A 24,036-nucleotide genomic window follows, 5' to 3' on the forward strand; every position below is an offset into this window, starting at 1 on the left:
GAAAGGATTAAGCAGATGAGAAAAAATCTGGAGAAGTTTGGAAGATGTGCCTCCTGAGGAAAAACACAAAGAATTGTCTTTCTTTTGATTGGAAATTGCCTGGAAGAAAGAATATGCAATTGCAGCCCAGAAGGCCAGCCGTATCCTGGGCTGCATCAGAAGAAGTGGCCAGCAGGCCAAGGGAGGTGATTCTGCCCCTCTACTCTACTCTGGTGAGTCCCCACCTGGAGAACTGCATCCAGCTCTTGAGCACCCAACATAGGAAAGACATGGACCTGTTGGAGCGGGTCCAGAGGAGGCCACAAAGATGATCCGAGGGCTGGAGCACCTCTGCTGTGAGGAGAGGCTGAGAGAGTTGCGGTTGTTCAGCCTGGAGAAGAGAAGGCTCCGGGGACATCTTATTGTGGCCTTCCAGTACCTAAAGGGGCTACAGAAGGGCCGCGGACAGACTTTTTACAAGGGCATGTAGCGATAGGACGAGGGAGAATGGCTTCAAACTGAAAGAAAGGAGACTTAGATGAGCTATTAGGAAGAAATTCTTTACTCTGAGGGTGGTGAGACACTGGCGCAAGTTGCCCCAAGAAGCTATGACTGCTCCATCCCTGGAGGTGTTCAAGGCCAGGTTAGACAGGGCTTGGAGCAACCTGGGCTGGTGGGAGGTGTCCCTGCCCAGGGCAGGGGGGTTGGAACTCAATCATCTTGAAAGTCCCTTCCAACCCAAACCATTCTATGATTCTATGATAAGAAACAATCAAATCTAACGATATGTAAAGTCTGCTCTGGAGGCGACAGCGAGATCGCTCTCTGTTGCCAGCTGAGCGAGGACAAGCAACAACCCATTCCGAGGTAAGGAGGTTTGACCACATATTAAAACAAGCTACTGAGAACCAAGCACAGCTGAGTCTTTTGGGCAGAGAAGCTGTGGAAGGGTTTTAATCACAGGTTAGAAACGTGCCTGCCAGGGATGGGCAAGGCATCTCCACAGACAAGGGTGAAGGCAGAGGTGACCTTAGCATGCGTTCCCATCCCCTATCCCTGTGTCCTTGGCATCCCACTGGACCATTTTCTGCAACCCTCATCTTAGGTTCTGCTTTGCAGTGCACATGAGGAGTTAGCTGCTGTTCTGCCTTGTGTCAAACTCATGCTCAGAAAAAGCAAGCAGCGGCACGGCGCTAAGGGTCTGCAATTCCGCTCAGACAGTCAGGAGTTGTCGAAACAGTCCACGAGGGCAGAAATGGTTTGTGTCATTCTCCAGGCTCTGAAATAACACCTGGAATTAAAAGCCTGCCCCTGGATTTATTTCACACCTCTGATCCAGTATAGCTGGTTCTCATCATCTCTTACCACATAATCTTGTGTCTTGTCCAACCCCAAAAAATAATGACATGGAAATAGGGCATCAAATGTCTCGTCCAAATAGAGTCGCAAGGCTGCTCTTAGGTTCCTCAAATATGAGTTTTACTATTTGGATATTACCTTGGGGGATTACGTACCAAAAGTGCTCCAAAGGAGCCCCATCTGGCCTGAGGAACTCCTTGTACAGGATGATCACTCTCCCATCCCAACCTGCACCATATTATTAATTATAGGATGAGCAGCAGTTTCAATGAGTTGACAAACTCGGCAGCAGACTGTTCAGCCCTGTGGTCACTGTTGAGCTGCTGGATGGGAAGAAAGGTGAAAGAGGAACACAAAGATCCTACTGCTCTGTGATTTTAGGTGCTACTAAAACCAGCAACAGCGAGAACCTCTGTCCTTATAAAACCAGGACAAGACAAATCACCAATGCTATAGGGAACAAGAAAAATCAAGAACCCTTTAAACTTCTAAACCTTTGGAGGGCAGGACCGCCATGAGAAACAGCTGATTTGAAGAGCTGTCTGAGATGAAAGAGAATTAAGTTATGTGTGAAGAGCTGCACTCCAAGAGGCAGAATCCAATACGGAATGAGAAACAACTACCCAGACAGAATCACACAAGGGACTCCTAAATCCTTACTCCAGATTTAGATTCCACAAATAGACATTGCTAAATCACGCAGATGATTTTCATGCCTTTGAACTACAACGTCAGACCCCTGTCTTTGGAAGCCATTGGTCAAGAAGACTCCATGCACACAGAAGAGGGAAGCAGAACTGTTTTTCATCACAGTTTATTGTTCTTCTCAGATATTGGTTTCCTCTCTTCTTTGCAAAAAAAGGCCAATGACACACCTAAGAAATGCTCAGCACTGTCTCACTTTCACATCCTCTTCTCCTGTCCTGGGGGTGCTGCTTCCATAAATTCACATCTTGCGTAAGAAACCAAGAGCTGCAGCAGTGAGTCCCAGTGGTGGTGAGAAGGGCGAGCTCTTGCTGCAAGAGCAGAAAATGTGCTCAGTTCAGTAAGACAGAGATGCTTCTCTTCATCTCTTGCTAGATTGGATCTCTCAACAAAGTCAAAACATTTGGGGGGTTATAAACTTAATCTGGTGATGATCTGCTGAACATCTGTTACTGGATGACTCAGAGGGTCATTCCAGTCTCCAGCCTCCTCCATTCCCTTGCGCTTGATCTCATACGGCCCATTCTCAGTGCTATTTTGCACAAAGAATTGGCATGAAAAGTGGGTCTTGGCTTCTCAGCCCTTAGGAAGAAAGGGCTGAGAACCCTTCCCACCCCAGAGAGCAGACAGGAATACCAGCACTTCTGGAGCAGCTGAGAGATTGCCCCAACGAGATATCCGATGTTTTATACTCAGTCCTGCATAGCTCAACCTCTTTTTCCTGATCCAGACTTCTGCCCCTTGTACCATCCCTCATCCTGGCCATAACTGAGAGCCCAGGGACCCCCATCATTTTAGGTCTTCCAGCTCCCCTGGTAGCCCTGCCTGCAACTGAGGTTCCCTCAGCAGCAGAGACAAAGGATCTCCAAATCCACTAACACAGCCGTTCTCCGACAACCCTGAGGCCACAGCAGGGAAAGCAGACTGCAGTCATTCCACAGGTCACATCTGGCCTTGGAGTCTTTGGTGGGACCTCACTGATCACAGAGGAAAGGCCCTGACCCCAGTCAGTTCCTAATCTCTGTTGAGAATCTGCCTGTGGCTGCCTCCATATACCGAGTTTGCTATCAAATGATACAAAAAACACATGGTGTAATCTTGGCTGCGCAGAATCAGCCAAGGTTTGGCCACTGGCTCAGGAAGAGGCAGTTTCATCACTGACTCTCCCAGGTTGCTCCTCGAGCTGGTCTGACTGCTGGCGAGTCTGAAAGAAACCCCAAACCACCAACAACCCTAACATCTCTAACAACAACAACCCACCCTGAGCTTTCCTGTTTATTCCCGGGATTTCAGTCCAGATCAAAGCTGCTGGTGACTTTCCCCTCATGCAAACTATGGATGCAGAACTGCTTTCATCCAAACCACAGCACCGTCCGCAGCATTCCCAGGAGGGTTTCTTGCAAGCAACTCCCACTGCATCTGCTTCCCAGAAAGCTGGCTGGGTCCTCTGCAGACTCTATACACGTCCCCACTGCTGAAAGCTCATCCTAAATGCTGCTTGCACCCTGCAGGAGACGGTGCCCAGTCCCAGAAGAGCGCTATCACTAGGAGAAATGAGCCTTGATGAAGAAGAAAAACCAAGAGAAGGCACCAGCCACTTCCAGGGGTGCCAGAACAGCTCTCACCCAGATTCACACGACCTTCCCTCTATGCTGCAATGAGTTGGGTATGAAGCCACCTGACTGTCCCCTGCAGCCAGGGTGAGAAATGGGCATCCCTGGAAGAGATTCAGCTCATGTAAGAATGATGGACGTGCAGAAGAACCCACCTCTCTCCACTAACCATAGAGAGGGACAGGGCTGAAGACCTACATGAAGCTGAACTGGGGCTTGCACAGCTCAGGAACTGCTCAGACCCTCTTAAAGGATCACTCCCTCCTGCCTTTACTACCAGACTACCCAATGTGTGCTGTCTTTAAGTGCTGTTGAGTCTTCACTGTCATGTGTTATTTATGGAGTTCTGTGGCTGCCTGCAAGAATTCCCATGTAATTAAGCCAGTCTCCAGGCCCTGAAGGCACCGTCATTGCAAATTCTTCCTCTGACACTGTCCTGCCCCAGTGGATCTGGGCCTGCCCACACCTGTCTGTCACGCTTTCCACCAAAGCCAGGGCCAATTACTGTTTCTTTCCACATCAAGTCCTTCCAAGAATGGGAGATCTGATGTGCCACCCAGCACATTGATTTGCTGCGCAGCATGTAGTGCATCTCCTTGGTCTGTGCAGGATCTAGCACTGAGGGGCACAACCACGACCCTGTTTCCGTGATGCAGGCTAGAGTCTCTCCTTGCTCCAAAGCCCACCCCGTGTCACCCACTGCCCCTGGTGCTCTGCCTTGGCCCTCCCCATGCACTTGGGCATTCATCACACAGTCACTGTGCCCACCAACATCGCCATCATCATCACCACTATCACCCATCATGCTGTCACTGTGCTCACCACCATCATCATTATCATCACCACCATCACCCATCACGCTGTCACTGTGCTCACCAACATCACCATCATCATCACCGCCATCACCCATCATGCAGTCACTCTGCCCACCAACATCACCTTCATCATCACCACCATCACCCATCATGCAGTCACTCTGCCCACCAACATCACCATCATCATCACCACCATTACCATCACCCATCATGCCGTCACTCTGCCCACCAACATCACCATCATCATCACCACCATCACCATCATCCATCACGCTGTCACTGTGCCCACCAATGTTGCCATCTCAGCTGTAAGGCAGTTTGGGCAGCTGGTGTGTACCAATTTACACCAACAACATGAGGTGACTCCAGAAGGCTGCATTCCCAGTCCCATGACTTTAGAGAGGCACGAATGGACCGCAAACGTCCCTAAATAAGAAACAAAGGACTCTTCCTTAGCAACCTGATGTGGGTATGCCTTCGTTAAGAGTTTGAGGGGTAAAAATGAGTGAGGCAAGTGAGGTACCATCAATATCCTCCCAGTCTTCTGGTTCCTACTGCCAGGGCAGGTGCATACCAGCTGTAAAGCACTCAGACCTGTGGCACCTTACCTTTCAGGTGATCGGCCACCTCGGTGTAAGACCGCAGCACTGCCAGGGACACTGCCTCCCCTGAAACGTAGGAAAGACACAGCTCTGAGGGACATAAAGGTGACAGACCAGCCTCACCTTGCTTTCTGATCATATCATGTTATGATTCTCTGCATCTTAAGGTGCTTTAAGCTCTGAAAGACTTGAAAGAAATATGGAAAATTGGACTTTATGCTTCTGTGCAGCAGACAGCAACCAGGTTGTCTAGGCTGTCCCATGACCCCACGCTCCCACAATTTCCCCTCTTATCCTACATTCGGTCCCTGTAAAATGAAAGTTAAAAACCTATGAACATTGGTATCTTCTATACCGAGAGACACTGTCTTCACACGGTATCAGTCAATGAGAAGAACTGACTTAATCTGATTGCTAACGTTGGGTGGAGGCCCACGGGGCAGGATGTGGCATTTACTTATCTTTAAAACTTGTTGACAGGATCATCATATTATGGAAAGCATGGTGAGCAGCGCAAGCCCAGAGCAGGGACAGCCAGGCCACATTTCGTACTCACAGCTGGCATAAAACAGCACCACCGTCCGGGCAGTCTCCAAGAGGGCAGAGTGGAAGGTTTCCTCCGTCAGGACAAGGATCTGCTCCAGGGGCAGCTCTCGCTTCTTGTCCCTGGAAACTGCTTCCACCACCTGGTCATCCTGAATGTCTGCAAGGGACCCACAGCAGTGCATCAACACAGCTATGTGGACAGGACACAGGGAATTGCAGCCCTCCCGTGCCACCCCATCAGCATGTTTTGGTAGGTCAGCACCTCTCAGCAGAGTCCTGGTGACTATCAGCAGGGGGGGAAGTAATTGTCTGATACAGAGGAGCGGAGGTACATGCGTGGACACACTTGCTGAGAGACACACAAACTCATCGAAATGCACTTAGGCCACCTCACACCAGTTGTCTCCTCTGATCTGAACACTATTCTTTCAGCAGGTTGGCTCCTCTAGGAGCCCGCACCACTTTTTTATTGGAAAACAAAACCAATTCTGTACAGGAAAGAAGTGCATTTTCAAGGAAGCGTTGCAGGGGCCAGTGTTTTCTCCCTGGAACAGCTCTTAGAAAAACGTAGAATCATAGAATGGTTTAGGTTGGAAAGGACCTTGAAGATCATCCAGTTCCACCCCCCCTGCCACAGGCAGGGACACCTCCCACCAGCCCAGGTTGCCCAAGGCCACATCCAGCCTGGCCTTGAACGCCTCCAGGGATGGGGCCTCAACAACCTCTCTGGGCAACCTGGGCCAGTGCCTCACCACCCTCAAAGCGGAAAATTTCTTCCTAATGTTTCATCTAAACCTGCCCTCTTCCAGTTTAAAGCCATTCCCCCTCATCCTATCACTACATGCCCCAGTAAAAAGTCCCTCCCCAGCTCTCCTGTAGCCCCTTTAGGGACTGGAAGGCCGCAATAAGGTCTCCCCAGAGCCTTCTCTTCTCCAGGCTGAACACCCCCAACTCTCTCAGCCTCTCCTCATAGGAGAGGTGCTCCAGCCCTCGGATCATCTTTGTGGCTCTCCTCTAGACATGCTCCATGTCTCAAACCTTTCCAAAGGGACTGATAATTCTGAGGCACTTCATCTGATGCTTGAAGAGGAGACAGTGTTGGCTGCGCTTTAAACCCTCGTGCCCCTGAAGCTGGATGTGTTCAAGCAGAAGCACCCCTGACCCTCATGCAACACCTCTGCAATGGTTCCTCTAACAGTTGCTGATTTTCTTCCCTAGTGTTTCCCCTAAAAATTACGCCAGTCTGGCACAAAAACTCCAGTCATCTGCAGAGAATAAAAGAGCTGCTCTGTGTAACTGTGATGTGACTGTGATGGTCACAGGCCTACGAACATGATCAGGGGATTGGAGCATCTTTCTTATGAGGAAAGGCTGAGGGACTTGGGTCTCTTTAGTCTGGAGAAAAGAAGACTGAGGGAGGATCTTATCAATGATTATAAAGGGAGGTGCCAGGGGGATGGGAACAGTCTTTTTTCAGTGGTGCCCAGTGACAGGACAAGAGGGAACGGGCACAAACTTGAACATAGGAAGTTCCATCTAAACATGAGGAGGAACTTCTTTCCTGTGAGGGCGGCAGAGCAGTGGCACAGGCTGCCCAGAGAGGTGGGGGAGTCTCCCTCTCTGGAGCCATCCCAAACCCGCCTGGACGCCGTCCTGTGCCACTGCTGGAGGTGCTCCTGCTCTGGCAGGGGGTGGCACTGGGGGAGCTCCAGAGGGCCCTTCCAACCCTGACCAGTCTGGGATTCTGTGTTTGCCTTGGATTTGCCAAAGTGTTCTCTAATGCTTTAACATACGCCTGCATGTGTCCAACAGATGCCGACTGCATGCCCCATTTGATGACAATCAGCTTTTCACTGTTTAGTTGCACACCTTGATTGTTATTCTCTTTTTCATCCTCATCTTCCTCATCCCCCTCCTCCTCCTCCTCCTCCTGGATTTGTTTGACCTTGCTCTTATCTTCCACCAGGGTTATAACTTCATCGGTGTCTTCCAAGACCAGGTATTTGATCGGCACTCCCTAAAGAAAACAGAATAAATCAGGGGGAGCAAAATATCATCCTCTGCCTATTCCATCCACAAATCAAATTCAAGGCTGATGGGGCACCATCACCCAACTCCTAATCTTTGGGATACGTGAACAGATTTCCAAAGCTGCCAAACAGGGGAGCTTCTAGGGTACATTTTTTTGACCCAATTTCACCCGCGCTTGAGTTTTTCTCATTTGTCCTTGCCAGGAAGAAATTGTGGCTATGCGGGATCCTGTGCCTGGAGTGGTGAAAGTGGACATCCGCTCCACCTCCCAGCATCTTAACATAGATCCACCACTGCAAGAAAAAGCCCAGTGGCCAGTAAATGGATCTGGAGCGGGGAGGTACGAGGTCCACTAGGCTGTCCCCTCTCTAAAGGGGTCAGGTTGGGTGAGAGCAGAGCATCACAGCCTGTGAAACTGGCACAAAAAATCCTTTATCTCCTGGAGCTCAACAAAGAAGAGTGCTCCCAAGCGTATGTGGGCTGCCAACCCATGGAAAGAAAAGAGCAAAATGTATTTCTCAGAAATGAGACCTTGTCGGCTTAAAACCCGTTCTGGCACTGTCTCAGTGAAACGCACTTCAGAGCAAATGAATTTTATAATGAACTGAGAGAAATGACAAACTGCTGGCTCCTCCCATTGGCTCTAAGAGGAGAAACACAACGTGCACGTCTCTCAGCAGGGCAGGGGAAGCCCTCAGGGGATGCTCAGGTTCAGGTCTGATCCTGCATCTTTGCAATCACAAGTGTGACAGTTCAGGTAATGTGGGGCAATGTGTGCTCCCTGGCATTTGTCGGCGCCGAATTCCATCTTGCCTCACAAGCTGGGTCAGGTCCCTCCAGAGTGTAGCTCATCTTGATCAACCTCATTTAACTTACACCCTGCCCTTCTCCCAGATCGCTGCCAGAGGCATTCGGTTACATCAGTTCAGCACAGACCTTTGGTTGTTTGCTATTCGTTTGCTCTTAGTTTCACGCTCACTTCCTCTCCCATCTTTTGAACGCCTTTCCTAAGGGGGCAAGGGCCTTTAGAAGACCAGATCTTGAGGGAATTTCCCTGAGGTCGTTCACGACCTTGTGTTGCCTTAATGTGTAATGGAGATGTCACCCTAGGTTTTGAACCCAAAATAAACTCAATATTTTATCTTTACGAGCAGACAGAATTCCTCTGCAGTACCAAATTCAGGCAGATCCAAATACAAGCATGCATCTAGGGAAAGACACTTCCCCTTGAGCTTCTGGGAAGGCTGTCAAATAACAATGGAGCCGAACAACATCCCAACACCTCTGAAGAGCACCATGCCCAGACAGGGAAATCAGAGTTGCACAAGAAAGAAATTCAGCATCTAACCTCATCTGGTGTCTTGAGAGCGACGTTTGACCGGAGCAGAACGTTCAAATCTACTCGGTCCCTTCCAAAACACAAAGTGAACATTAGATGGTGCGATGTGCATGGCCACCCCCTCCATTCAGCCTGCCTGGCCTCTCTCAGCAGCACCTCATCCTCATGGAGTTGTGCTTCAAGGTGCCTGAGAACTTGCAGGAACCCAGAATCAGTGTCAGTGGTGGAGAAACAGGCTCAAGTGACCTTCTGGTGGGACTGCACTGCATAGTGTGCCTATTTTGCAAGGGGCTTGGATTCCCTTTCTGTGATTTGGGTCTTTGCTCACGCACTGGGAGCTACACCCCAGTGCAGCTGATCTGCTGGTGGACTTCAGCTCATGAGTAAATGCATCCAGGGAGTGCCTCCAGGGTACAGGGAGGTACCACGGTTGCAGAAAGCTGGAAGAAGACAGCCTACACCCACCCATCCTCCATCTCCTCCCATTTGCACCTCTGCCAGCAGACATCCCCAAGGGCAACCATGCCTACAGGGGCCGCACACCTCCTTTGGCAAGACACCATGGAAGCATCTGCAAACACAAGCCAGTCTGGTATACGCAGGCTGCTCCTGAGCCCGTGGAGCAGAGATAAAGAACTGGTGGTCAACCGCAGAGGAAGCCAAAAGATCTCCACAGCACAGCCACTCTATGTCCCCTGTCCTCATGGGGAACAAGCGTGCTGGTCTAATTCGGAGAGCTCTCGTTGACTGAGGAGGCCCCGCTTACTGAGCGGAGACCCCTGCCACATTCCAGCACCCACAGTCCACCTCCTTCACTGGATCTCCTTCTTCCCGTAATTCAAGGGCAAAATACAAGCCTTCCATCTGTGCTAAATTTCTTTTCCAAAATCTCTCTTAGTCTGACTGTTCTTACACTTCGAAGTCTGCAAGAGACTCAAACATTTCTACGCTTCCAGTCAGTCTGAAACCAAACTAATCTGATGCTGGGCAAGTTCTTAAATGCGACATCCTCTCCCAGGATATAGCTCAGTTTTGCTGCCTCTCATACAAACCTGAATGAGCCTGCTGACTGCAATCCTGGTTGTGGGTTAACCAAGCTCAGAAACACCACAAAAAGCAAGGAGAACCCCAAAACACCTGAGAGCAAATACCTGGACAAAAGGGCAACTCCTGCTTTCCCCAAGAGCTGCCAGGCCACAAACTCTGCTGTCCTCCTGTCAGCCTCGTAGGTCTCTTTCTGGCTGAGGATGAACACAAGTGGTAGCCCGAGCTGTAAGTGAACGGTGGAAACCTTCTCTGGGTCCTCAGCAACCTCCGTCTGGAGAAGAGACATGGTTATACTGCAGCATATTTCCACACTGTTGAAGGTGCCTCAGCTCTTCTCCTGCACAGCCCAAGCCGCCATGTGTTCCCCAGCCACAGAAATAAGGATACCCTTGAGACAAAGCCTCCAACCCCAATTCCAAAACATCCATTGAAGCAGAACCCACACAATCCTGGTTAAACTGTTCCAACCTGTCATGACCCTCCCTGTTAAAAACCCGGGCTTTATTATGCATGTTCTTTGTCACTTAGCAACTCCAGATGTCAAACCCCCATTAATTTTTATTTACCTGGCAGCCATTCCCCAGAGCCATTTGAAAACCCCAGCCGCAACACGCAGGAGCTGGCATCCTCTCCCTTCCTGCCTTGGACATGCTGCTTCATGACAGCACGGAGCTGCTTAACAAAGTGCCTTCCCTCCATAGGCCTAACCCAGGAGGCCGGGTGAAGGAGGCACTTCCCAGCTCATCTACCTGTCCTTTCAGCTGGGCAGAGATGTCACCAGTGTGAACTGGAGGCCTGCTGAAGTTCACTGCCTGATGCGAAGACAAGATGAGATGGAGCTTCCTATCTATTGTGCTCCCCAAGGCATGAATCACCGATATCCATCTCCCCAGGGTGCTGAGACTCGTGCGGGGGGGGCCTAAAGGAGCAGCTAAGGATTTTGGGTTTGTCTAGTTTGGCGAAAAGGAGGCTGAGAGGCCACCTCATTGCTCTCCACAGCTCCCTGAGGAGGGGATGTGGAGAGAGAGGTGCTGAGCTCCCCTCCCGGAGATCCAGCTGACAAGATGTGTGGGAATGGTTCAAAGCTGTGCCAGGAGAGTCTTAGATTGGACATTAGGAAGCATCTCTTTACCAAGAGGGTGGTCAAAAACTAGAACAGGCTTCCTAGAGAGGTGGATGATGCTCCAAGCCCATCAGCATTCAAGAGATATTTGGACTATGCCCTTAATAATTTACTTAAACTTTTGGTCAGCCCTGAAGTGGTCAGGCAGTTGGACTTGATGGCTGTTGTAGGTCCCTTCCAACTGAACTATGCTATGCAACGCCATACGTCCCAGTGAAGTCCAAGGGCCACCTCCACCCTGTTCCCACTCATGGTGCTTACAGACAACTGGAGGAGCATACATTGGTGCCAGGGCTCCCCGGAAAGGTCTAAGCAAGCTGAGCAGCGCAATGGAAAGTCACTCCTGTCCAGCCCCATACCTGTTCCTTGCTTGGACCCAACCTGGGAGTTATGCCATTAACTTCACGGGGAAGGGACAGATTCTCACGCTCAGCCTTGCCCTCTGCTCACACCTCCCTCATCCTCACATCCACTCCAACTGCTCTCCTGCCCACAGCCCAAGTGGCTCCTCTTCCCCAGTCATACCACCAGCGGAGCCCCCATGAGCTTGAGGTGCCTGTGGATGTTGAGAATCGTCAGAGCCTGCCCCATGGCTGTCCTCCTGCAGGGCTGCGCCAGGTCCGTGGCCCTCTGGCAGTGGCAGAACAACAGCCGAGCAGATGACACATCAGGCTCATCACCGCTGTGAGCGAGAAAACAAACCCTGTGGTGAGCTAAGCATCTACTGTAGGGTTTTAATACACCCTGACAGAATGGCCATGTTTGCTGACATCTTTTACAGGGCACATGATCCTCAAGTTCAGGGTTTGGCAGGCTTGTGGGACATCTTCAAGAGCCCCACTACTGACAGGTACAACTGTGTCCAGGCGCTTTCCAGAATTGTGCTGGACATCTAATAAAACCCCTGACTTACTGGGTGTAAAGGACTTCAATCCCAGAATATTTGGCTCAAGGACGCAAATTAAGCTTTTCTCAGGGGGACCCACTCCAGTGGAGACCCTGGCAGGAGAACAGCTGAAGTATAGCTTTGCTCATGTCTTTTACCTCGCTGATGACACTTTATAGACCGTATAAGGAATATTCCACCTTTTGAACAGCATTTGTTTTGGCTATCCCAAAGGAAGCAGTGAGATTTAGTTCCCTGGATGGATTCCTGGTTAGTGGTTCCTGCTCTGGTGTTAGCCTGCAGGTCAGCTTTAGGAGGTCACATTTCTCTCCTTACGCATCCATTCCCCACCTCTAAAATAGGTATCACCTTCTTGTAAAGGGTTTTAAGATCTCTCCGTGGAAGAGCAGGACGAGAGACCCCAAAGCCTGCCGCCCCGGATGGCTGAAAGCTATTCCTGTTGGTGAAGCTACCACCATTTCATCAGCTAAGTAGAAGGCCTGCTGGTGTCCTCTTTGCTTTAACGAGAATCAAGCCAACTCCTGTCCAAATGACAACCGTGCCATCTAGTGGCAGCCACAAAATGTTATCCCTGATCACAGTCCTGCAAGGATGGGATGGCATCTCCGGGAAGGACCGCTTTGGTGCTTGTCCTGGTGTCACCTGTGAAAGCAGGCAGATCGTTGTATAGAAGGTTTTGCTGAAGATGCAACATGCTATGTGGTATTCCCACCTTCCTCCCTCTCCGTTTCCTGACTGCAGTAGGTCACAGCAGCAGCGAGCGCTATTGAAGGATCTGCCCTTCTACTGAAGTTCCTCACACGTGGGAAGGGGATGGCCCGAGCTGGATGGCTCCAGTGAAGCCATGGGGTGGCAAGTCCCAAATACAACACTCCAGGGAGCAGTGTCTCATGCAGCCGAAACTGCAGAAGTCACTGCTGCCAGAAGCTGCTGAGATGAAAAGTAAAAATGTGTTTAAAAAATTCTGGTGGCTGTTAACACCATGATACAGGTTCAGCGCCCATCTCTGAGAGTCCCGAAACCTCTGACGGGCAGAAGATGGGAAGCTGCAGGCAACATATCCATGGGCCTTGGTAAGCACCTATGGGCACTTCAGAGGTCAGATATGGAACTGGGTGGCCTTTGTGCTGACCCACTATAGCAGTTCTTTCCTTTCTCAGCTGGCCAGACTTGCTCACCAGCACACAAGACTGAGTGTTTTGAGCCTAGAACGTCAGCTGTATCAGCTCCCCCGAAAACCCACGGCTGAGGCTGGATCAGTCAGCTATGGGAAGGAGACAGTGGCCTCTTCTACTACAAAATCCCACTTAATGAACAGTCACAAACGGCATGGCTAGTCCAAGTCCAGGAACACAAGCAGCAGCTGGTTTTGGAAAAGCAAAACAGATCTGACTGTCCACTCTTGGCATAACATCCTAATACCATCCCAGATTTCACCTGGGAATCTGAGAAACCAAGAGCAGAGCAAACAGTGCAGGGGAGCAGCTCTACCCGGGGCCGGGGTGTGTGTGTCTTTGGACATACCCAGTGTCTTTCAGCAGCGTTGCCTCAGTTGTCAGAACGAACTGGTGGACAGTCCCATAGACAAACGCCGCCTCCATCACGGCTCTGTGCTCTACAAGGAGAAAGGTAAGACAAACTCATCCCAGCTCCCTCCAGATCTCCCTCTTTGTCCTCCCCAGTTGCAAACATCAGCTTTCAGAAACTGTCAGTAAAAAGTCACGGCTGTCTGAAGACACACTATGGAGGAACCGAGTAACTGGACCTCAACCCTGTTGCTGACGCCCAGTAAACACACAGGCGGTGGAAGTGAACCCATTCTACTGCATAACCGGAGATCTGCCAATGGGTTGGTTTATTTATAGTATCATAGAATCACAGGATGGTTTAGGTTGGAAGGGACCTTGAAGATCATCGAGTTCCAACCCCCCTGCCATAGGCAGGGACACCTCCCACTAGACCAGGTTATTTATGAAGACAGCAACTGCTGGCTTGCTTTCCCTCCCAAGTCCGTCTCTGAAAGTCTGTGTGCTCCCAACAAAACTTCCTTGGTGCACCCAATCCCTTTGGAAACCCAGTGAGACAGACAGAGGTGCAGAACTTGTGTCTAGGTGGCCCTTTCAGGTTTCCTCGATCCTCCGTTTGCAGGATTTGGGGTCAGAAACCCACCTCCCTCCCACCTTAGTAAAAAAGGCGCTGGGAAGAGAGCAAAGAGGAAAAGCTGAATGTTCCTACCTGCTGTCCCAGTAGCCGGTACGTAGGCAAAGACCATGTTCGACCTCCCTTTCAGCGCATTTTCAACGTTCTGAAGATCTGCCAGTGTTTCAACGTATTTAACTTCATTAAAGAGCAGGGCACTGAGGAGTCAGGAAAAAACTCATCAGCAACTGTTTTCTTTTAAGACTGAATTTGCAGCCACATAACCATGATGGGAAAAAAAAACAAGGTAAAATTCCAGCTTCTTGCTGGCGCATTGAAGATTCACAGCCAAATACGGCTGCCCAGATGTGCGCCAGTGAGTCATCTCAGGGACATCAATTTAACAGAGTCAAACCACCCCAAAGAGAGAAGCCGCCTTCTGCTTGGCCGCGAGCAGCCTCCGGAGTGTGTGGGGGTTTGTATTTATGCAAAAACTTTATATCAACAAGTGAAAATGGAAATTATTTCACAGAGATGCATCTGGTCTGTACTTACAACAAAACGTTAGCAACGATGGAGTTCACGTCAAACAAGGCATCGGTGGGGAACTCTCTGATCAGCATGTTACCTCTGGGGAGGGAAGAAAGAGCATCACCAAAGAAACTGGGAAAGATTAGCTGCACTTACTTAACTCATTTGCACTCTGCTGAATACCTCCAGGTATCTGCTGGAAAGAAGATGTCAGGATTGAATTTGGGGATTTCACAGGACCAGGGGTCCAGGCAATGCCGTTTTAGTGACGTCACCTCTGTCACTTTCATTTCATTCGGCTCCTGGGGACTGCTGATGAGACACACAGACTGACAGAAGGTGTCCATATACCGTGCATCACCTTGTAGACCCTCACCACTAGTGGAAATGTTTCTGTGGGTCACGTACAACAGGCAACGAGAACTGAGCTGGAAAAGCTTCCAGCTGACAATGCATGGAGAGACCAAGAGCTAAATCTTCCCACCCAGGGCAGATGAGCTAACCACGTCAACAGGAGGAGCACCAAAGAGTGTTTCTTTCTAGGACTACACCGAAAACCCAGTGGTCTGAGTGTGACTCTGGAGGACCTGGTGATGGGAGGCCACAAGGCCAGAAGAACATTGATGGAGGGTTTCTCTTGTGGTTTCACGTAGCGGCAGAGCCCTCTGCTGCCCAAAGGAACGTGGATCAGGATGGGAGGTTTCCCACTGAGGACAAAGCATCTACTTTCCCCGTGGTGGACATTTCAGGCGTCGTTTTCACTGAACTCTTGATGTCACTGCTGTCCTCACTACGCAGCCATCTCTGATCGCTGACAGCGTTTCCCCTGACCGCTTGCACTGGGAAGCAATCACAGTGCGGTGCCCAGAAACGCCCTCTCACCTGAACAGGTAGGCTCTCCTTACTGCATTTTCTTTTCCACAGTATCTTGAGACATCTTCTTTGGGACAATTAACCTAGACATCGAAACCATGTAATTAGACATTCGGCTCCACAAATGACTACGAACATACAGCGCTACAGCTTTCTTCCACTCACGAGCGTAAATACAGCCTTTCCAAACCTGCTGGGAGAGAAAAATACGATAAAATGGAGTCCAGAGCTGGGGACCGGAGTTTGTACTTCAATTGTTCTCCAGCTCAGCCTGCCCTAAATTGGGTCAGACGGGATCAAAAGATCTTCTGATCTGCCCAGCATATTCAAAGTGACAGAGCACCGTTTCCTTATTAACCCCAGCCTCTACCTGGAGGAAATTAAATACATACACACACATATATAAGCACTTCTTATAATCTAATTACACTTGCCTGAATTTGTAATTCCCTCACCTAAATCTGCATGAGACTTCGGCTAAAAAAACCCCTTGATATGAAATATTGATTGCACTGAATTGAAAAGGAGTGAAGTGACACCGTCCATCGCTTCTTATAGTTTGAGCTGGCAGGAGGGGAGCGGTGGAGGGAGTTGGGCGAGTCCCACTTTCTGCGTGAGACGAGAGGGCTGATGCCCTCCTGGGCAGCACGCTGGGGACGGTAGTGTCCCTTCTGCCATGCCCATGGGTACACGGCAACAACCAGGCAACTCCACGCACCCCATGCGGTGCCTGGTACATGGGGGTTGCCCAGGAAGACCAATCTGCAGGGAAGATACGAGTAGCTGAACGTCCTCTAAACCCAAAACGCACAGGTTCATCTACTGAGACTGGGCTGGGAGGTCAGGAGCAGCTCAGGGCTGCCCCTGCCTGACCCACAGCGCCGCCAGTCCTCTGCTTCGCTGTGTTTGGAGACACAGGCACAACATCGAGCCTTGCTGAGACACAGGGACCTGCCCGTGTCCCGCAGGCGGAAGGTGTGACACAGCCCACAAGCAGTAGATGTAAGGTCAGGGCAAGAGATAAAATGGGATGCCCTGCTCAGCCAACTTCGGCTTTCTTGTGGGGTCCCACGAGGCAGGTTGAGAGAAGCTCTGGCCACCCCGCAGGGAGCGCTGCAGAAATAACCTGCAGAAATAGCCCGTCCCGCTCCTCGTCCCCGTTTACCTTCACCACCGAAATGCCATAGTCCTGGAGGGCCTCGGCCGAGTTCTCAATCTGCTCCAAGAAAGGCTGGGCACCAGGAGACACTGAAACGTTAAAAAAAAAAAAAAAAAAAAAAAAGCTGGTTTCCATCCTTTCCTCTTATGGATGAGGCGGATGGATGAGAGTACCTTCAGGGCAAGCGCTGCCTGTGCTCTGGCATGGCGACAGCATGCTCAGGTCCCCGTGCAAACACCCCTGGGACATCACAACACAGTCTTGCTCTTACTTAAAAAGTAAGGTATTTCCTGAAACAAAACTAACTATGGCCAACAACACAAATGCCCACAGACTCCCCACCTTCCATTCTAACACACTCAATGGTGACATGGGAGCTGTGTTGGTGTCTCAGCCCATGCTGATGTCTCTGGGAAACCATACCTGGGGGCCATAAAGGAGCAGAACAACAAAGGCAAGGCCAAACGATCTTCTAATTCTTGGCAGCCCTTAGTTGCCCTGCATGCAAGGGATCCCCCTTTACCTGGGAGGCACCAGGGAAAAGAAACCCAGCCCCTTTGAGGAGACAACTCTTGAGGAGGCTGGGGATTCTCTTCCATGGTACCTCCAGAAAATAATCAAGGAAATGAATGAAGAGGTTTGAAGGAGTGTGCCTGGGGATGCAGCCAGGAAAGATCCCACCCCGAGAGGTCTCTGCCCGTCAGGAGCGCTCAGGGCTGTGCAAACTCAGATTTACCAGCTGAGTTTGACCAGCTCTTCAAAAATCACTTTGGGTTTAAAAATCTCAGGAATCGCCTCTTCGTTGTCCCACTTTGACGCACACCCTCACAGGAGCCTTCGCTGAAAACCCAGGCTGGTGTAAATGCACACTGTTAAATACATACCATTAGGGCTGAAATAAGCCAGGGATGCTCTGCCGGCTTGCAAACTACCAAAATACTCCTGGGGGCTCAGCTCCTGAAGCAGCCTCGCGCTTCCCTGCGTTGGCACGGAGGAAGCGCAGAAGAGAAGGAAAGAGAAGGAAGAAACCCATCTGTCCTTTGGGGCTGACATGGCTGTCATCAGCTACAGGCATGGGAGAGTCACAACTGGGGAAGAAAGCAAAAACGTATCATAGAATCATAGAATGGTTTAGGTTGGAAAGGACCTTGAAGATCATCGAGTTCCAACCCCCCTGCCATGGGCAGGGACACCTCCCACCAGCCCAGGTTGCCCAAGTTCAAGGCCAGGCTGGACATGGTCACCTCCAGGGATGGGGCCTCAACAACCTCTCTGGGCAACCTGTACACACACAAAATGGATATATAACAACAAGGCAGCTATAAAGCATTCTCCACCACTGGAAAGAGAAGGACCTCCACGCGTCTGCATTTCTGAGCCCGCGATACAGCCGTGGGGTGGGAGATGTCCGCTGCCAAGCTCAGAAAAGGCTGAAGGACAGCTTTGCTTAACTCCCATTTCACATTCATTCCCGAATAACACAGTCCTTTGCCATGGTAGTCTCCAACTGCCCGAAAGGCTTTTTTCGAACAAGAGTGGTTGGCATAGGAGAGAAGTCCGAATTCAAATTATTCCAAATTATATATATATATTATATATTTATGTATATACACAAACTTATATCTGAGTGTCTTCTGTTTAGGTAGGCGCAGCATGACTGTGAATTCCAGATGTGACACACACATCTCGAGGACGTCAGGAATTAGTCACCAGAACAGCAGGTGATTCACACAACTGTAAAGATGACAGAAAAGGCCATTCTCTTCCCTCTGAGTGGTATCTGCAAGTGCACCGACCCTCAGTGCTTTCAATTTAGGGCTGTTTTTCTTCTGCCCTTTTTCTTTTCTTTTGAGTCAAACAGAAATTAGATGCACAGGCAGAAAACGGTGACAGTATCATACAAAAAAACCCACCCAAACTGTCTCAATTCTTGTTAAAAGGCTGTGAGGATGCCACTAGAATCGTATGTGCCACTGAAAGAGGTGTTGCCAAAGGGATGGGCCATATTGCTCACTTCAGACCATGCCAAATGATATGGGGAGGTTCAAGATCCCTCCCCCGGTGCCCGCCCCATCTCTCTGCCATTCGAGGTTTCAGTTACTCCAAAATGGAAGAGGGGTTCGTGCAAACTCCTCGGGTTTGTCATTCCTTGCTCGGTCCAGCCTTGTGTTATTCTGACATGGGTGGCATGGGAGAAAAACCCATGACCAGGCTGCAGGGCAGTCCTGGCAGCTTCCCTTCCACCCCAAGGTCTCCACATGGAGCTGGTTAGGAGAGGAGCCAAGGAAATTTGTGAGATGCTTCAGAGAACAGGGCAAAGACCAAGCGTGCGAGTCTGCTGCCAGGGTTCACCAGCAGCCCTCCCCAGGCTCCCCTGCCACAGCTGGTTAACTCTTCTTGCTCAGATTAAGGGGCTCAGGAGAGCTTCACGTGGACAACCACCACGGGATGAGAAAACACCTTCTTCCCACTTCATTCCCCTGTTTAATACCAGGTTCCTTCGCAGCCTGCTCTTGAGGTATCGGTCTTTGCTGCCGAGTGCGCTAGAGCATGGCTGGACCCTGGTCAACAAAGAGACAAAGCTGGAATTGAAGCCATGTAGAAGCTGTTTGCTCTGCATCATGAGCCGCAGATGTTTTCGTTAACAAACGCCCCTGTGTCCATGGACTGTCACTCCCTCCAGCACCCCATCAGATGCTGTCAGCTTATTATCACTGCTCTGTGACGAACCCAAACTCAAACGCTCAAAAACAAGCAGGCAAAGTCTCTCTGCCTCGCTCCAAGAGCGGGGAGTTCGGGAAAGCCAGGCATGCTCAATCTTCATGCTCCCTCTCAGGTAGGTGAGGGGTTTGGATCAGGCCTGAACGGCACAAAGGAACAAAGACAGACCTGAGAAAGGCATGAATTTTTTTCTTTTAACCTGAAAGTCTCCAGTTCTCACCTTTCCAGATTTGGGAAGTGTCAGGCATTTCTGGTCCTTTGCCCTCCCATCTGTTCCTCTGGCTTACAGAGTGGACAGAGATCGGGGGGATGATGTTTATTAAATGACAAACTTGGCTACAGCGGGATGGAAAAGTAAACTCAATCCTGGCACATGAGAACCAGCCTGGGTCAGATGAGAGAGCTTACAATGCAGAGGAGCGGCTTCCAGTGATTCAAAGACAGCATTATACCTGGAGAAGGGTGCCAGCAGTTTAAAACAACTCCAGCCTCTACCCAGCCCCAATCTCTCTTCATGTCTCCTCTAGCTCTTGCAGTTCTTCTAGCATCCACCTTCTGCCCTCTCCACATCCCTGCATGATGCTGCTCCCCTCCTTGCACCTTTCCTAAAGTCACACGGAATCCCAGACTGGCAGGGGTTGGGAAGGACCTCTGGAGATCACCGGGTCCAACCCCACTGCCAGAGCAGGTTGCACAGGAACGCATCCAGAGGGGTTTTGAATCTCTCCAGAGCAGGAGACCCCACAGCCTCTCTGGGCAGCCTGTGCCAGTGCTCTGCCACCCTCAAAGTAAAGAAGTTTTCCCTCATGTTGAGATGGAATTTCCTGTGTTCCAGTTTGTGCCCGTTGCCCCTCGTCCTGTCACTGGGCACCACGAAAAGGAGTCTGGCCCCGTCCTCTTGTCACCCGCCCTTTAGATATTGATAAGCGTTGATGAGATCCCCTCTCAGTCTTCTCTTCCCAGCCTGAACAGCCCCAGGGCTCTCAGAGAGATGCTCCGGTGCCCTGATCATCTTCGTAGCCCTTCGCTGGTCAGCTCTGTCAGCCCCACCACGACCCCTCCCTCTGTCCCACCACCAGCCCTCCCCTCCTCCCCATGCTTTTCTCGCCCTTCACACAAAAACGTGTGCTCATCCCTTCCCTACTCACGTCCTCTCCCCTCCTCATTCCTCCGTCCTGCCCAGCAGCTTCCCTCTGCGTCCCATCAATCCAGACCCCCAATATTCTGCGTTTAGGTTATTTCCTCTGTCATCTCTTTTCCATCAATGGAAAATTAACAGCACGGGGCTGGAAACAGCCAGAAGCCTGTACCACAGCCACTCGCGGGATTACCAGGGATGTGTGAAAATACCAGGGATGTATGAAACAGCTCTGTGTCACTGCTGGGAACCCCTTAAGCCCACGAGCCACGGGGCAGCCAGCGTGCAAGACCTGGTTCACGCTTTCACTGTCATACCTCCAAGACAGAGCCAGGCAAGGAGGTTAAGGCCACTGCAGATGACCTAAAATGAAATCCAATACACCAGAGACACCCAGCACAAACTCTTGCTTTGGTATAAATTGCTCTTGTGCCGCATCGGTTTTGCTTGGGCATCCTGCAGCGGTAACCACGGGCTGGGATCCCTGCATCACCTCCGTGATCCCATCCACCCTCCCTGACATCCCGCCTCGCAGGGCCTCCGTCTGCCTATATTTATTCCTAAGGAAGCTGCAGCATATTTCATTCAAAGGAAGGTGATGTGGGGTGGCTTTTAAGATTCACAAGGCGAGGGAGAACCGCTGTCCTGGACCGCACAGCCAACTGGGTACCATCTCCATCATCCACGGGCCTCCATGAAGCCAGGAGAAACATCGCCAACCTGGACTTAAACGCTAGCGATGTAAAATCTCCCACGTCCCTCAGCAGGGGATTTTCCTCCCGGTGACCCATCACCTTCTTGCAAAAAAACTATGCTCTATTTCTGGTCCAAGTATGTTACACTGCTGCTTCCCCTTCGTTTTATCTTATTGTATCGGTATCCTCCAGTCTGTAGAGCCCCCGGTTGGCAAGTTTTAAATCCCTAGGTAGATGCTCCTCAACCAGGAGCATTTAGGAGTCACTTCAGCCTCTCCAGTGACAACACAGCTCAGGCCTTTTGTTGCAGGAGGACATTCACCCCGCATCCAGCTGGGACAGTTTTTTGGCAGCCGGCTTGCCTGCCTTTCATGCCCTCCTGGCAGCAGCTAACCAGTGCGCTGCCCTCCCGAATTTGCTGGCAGAGGGGACACATAACAGCCCCCAAATCCATGCGGGGTTGACTCAGCCCCATAGCTACAGCAAGCTAACGAGGCTGAAGCACTCTCCCCAGCACAGCTGGATGCTCCAGCACAAATATACCTCCCGCTGCTTCTGGAAAACGCAAGGGAGAGTGTAACGCTGACGGCTCTTCTTGCACCACGGACTGTGCACACGGGTGTCCTTGAGGGAAGGAAGCCCTTCCCAAATGCATCCCACTTGCTCCCAGCCAGCTTGTCCGAAGATGGAAGCTGTCCCACCGGCTGTACTGTCTGCAAATTTCTTTTCTCCTGAAGAGATGATAAATTGGCTCTTCAAGGGCCAAAGAAAGCATCCCTGGGATCCCACTGAAGGATAGCTGGATGACGCTGACTCTCCGGTGTCACCCCACTACGGGGAGCTATCGCCCTGCGGCCACTTCACTGCCCGGAGGGGGGGTGAGGTTTGTCCTGCGGGTTTTTAATCCATCAGAAGACCACACAACTCCAAGTCACATACCTGACAACTGTTGATATGTGTCCTGGTTTGAGGTAAAACGGAACCCAGGTCCCCAATAGCCCATTTGGCCTAAACCACGGCAATATGTAATGCTGACAACTGTTGACATGTAATGCTGACAACTGATGAAATATTGCTTATGGCAAGCAATATTTAAGTCTTTTTTTTTTCTCCCGGCTGAGGTTATGTGTTAGTTTTATGGAATCCTATGGCTGCCCAGCAATAACCTGAATTCTTCACCAGATATTGCATTACTTTGCCTATTTTTCACTGCACACTCCCCTTCTCTGCTCACCTTTAAAAAAGTGGCCAGCACCAGCTCTCTCCTAAGCAGCAGACGAACCAGGTTAATTATCACTATCCCATTTTGCCGAAACAGACAGCTCATCAGCCAGCTTTCAAATTTTCCAAAGAAGAGTTCCTTGACCCGGCGGACTCGAATAAGGTCAAAAAGCTGCAGTTCCCTCCACGTCTGGAGCTGGGACAGCGCTGAGTTGGTTCTCTCCACCGCTTCGGGATGTGCCTGCAATTACGGGACTGAAATACCTTCCCACCCATCCCTTCTCCCCCACAGCCTGCGGAGGAGGCAGGGGTTGCGACCTGCAACTGCGATGTCCCTAAAGCCGTGTCCCCCCATCGTGTGCTGCCGTGGCCGTGACCCTACAGCCGAGGGAAGATGTTTCCACCTGCGCTGGATGCCCCGACAAGCCTTCCAGCCAGGCTACGATGCCGGGACCCACAGCAGAACTCGTGCCCAGCTTCCAGCCGGAAAGCAGAGCCTTGCCGGGGAGGTATTTATCCTGCATTTATCCACAAACGCTGTTTCCAGCCGGAGCGCTGCCAGGCCTTTTGTACACCGGCAGGCGCGCTTTTCAACCAGCAGCGTTTTAAGAACGTTGCAGATTGCCATGTTAATCAGCCCACAGCGCAAATCCGCGCCGGGGCAGCTTGAGGAGACCCGCAGGCACAGCTGGCCCATCATGTCGGATGATAACGGAGCTCCTCTTCCGCACCGCCGCCTCTCCCCCAGCCTCTGACCCCTTGCGTCGGACACGTCTGGTTTTCTGTGGACGTGCGAGATAGGGGCCTGCGGTCCGGGGGACGAGGACGGGAGGCTGCGGGACGAGGGACGGCTGCGGGAGCAGCATCTCGCGGGGCAGAGGTGGGAAGCGCAGGCTGACATCCAAGCGCATCCCAGCCCAGTTTCCCTCGCTGGGTTTTTTTGCAGCGATGCTCCCATGCCGCCCCGTTTCCTGCCACTTCCCGGAGAGTTTCACTTTCGTTTTCACTTCCAGGTCCCGCTTCCCGGCACCCAGCAGCCCTGCTTGGGCCTTGCTTGGAGGGACAACGCTGCAGCCTTTCCCTCTGCCCGCACTAGGAGAGGAATGCTTCGATGCCCATGCGCAGCAGACAGCCCACAGCGTCACCCACCACTGCTGTCCCACTGTCCCCATTTAGGCTGTCCCTGGGGACCAGCACCCCCCCCCCGTCCCTGGAGAGCAGCTGGAGCTGTGATGTTGGACAACAACATTGCCCAGCTGCCTCCAAGATGGCTTAGGGATGTCACCTACCTGGGTGTCCTGAGCTGAAGTCCTTGTCCCTTGGGTGTCTTGAGCATTCAAGGCTGACGTCCTCCTCCTTCCGCCACGGCTGCTGGGAGAGCATCACCCATCGAGGTCTCCCCTCGGCCTCAGCAGCCCCGTGAAGTTGGCGACCCGGGTGTACGGCTGCCAGAATCTGGGATGCTAAAAATAAAGCTGGGGGTGGTGGGGGTG

The 24,036-nt window shown here is 51.2% G+C and overlaps 1 protein-coding gene across 1 annotated transcript in view; it reads right to left on the reverse strand.

The window, feature by feature from the left end:
• TXNDC16 (thioredoxin domain containing 16) overlaps nt 1-17,821 on the reverse strand; it is a 35,854-nt gene extending 18,033 nt beyond the window's left edge. The window contains exons 1-12 of the mRNA XM_009893895.1: nt 17,653-17,821; nt 16,775-16,857; nt 15,619-15,692; nt 14,761-14,835; nt 14,302-14,423; nt 13,591-13,681; nt 11,685-11,841; nt 10,141-10,307; nt 8,999-9,059; nt 7,489-7,636; nt 5,630-5,776; nt 5,080-5,139 (exon numbers count right to left, since the gene is read on the reverse strand). Of these exons, the coding sequence (XP_009892197.1) occupies nt 5,080-5,139; nt 5,630-5,776; nt 7,489-7,636; nt 8,999-9,059; nt 10,141-10,307; nt 11,685-11,841; nt 13,591-13,681; nt 14,302-14,423; nt 14,761-14,835; nt 15,619-15,692; nt 16,775-16,857; nt 17,653-17,821 (1,354 nt within the window). The remainder of the gene's footprint in view (nt 1-5,079; nt 5,140-5,629; nt 5,777-7,488; nt 7,637-8,998; nt 9,060-10,140; nt 10,308-11,684; nt 11,842-13,590; nt 13,682-14,301; nt 14,424-14,760; nt 14,836-15,618; nt 15,693-16,774; nt 16,858-17,652) is intronic.
• Nucleotides 17,822-24,036: the final 6,215 nt, after the last annotated feature.

Source organism: Charadrius vociferus, unplaced genomic scaffold (genome assembly GCF_000708025.1).
Source record: "Charadrius vociferus isolate BGI_N301 unplaced genomic scaffold, ASM70802v2 scaffold49, whole genome shotgun sequence".
Lineage (NCBI taxonomy): Eukaryota > Metazoa > Chordata > Aves > Charadriiformes > Charadriidae > Charadrius > Charadrius vociferus.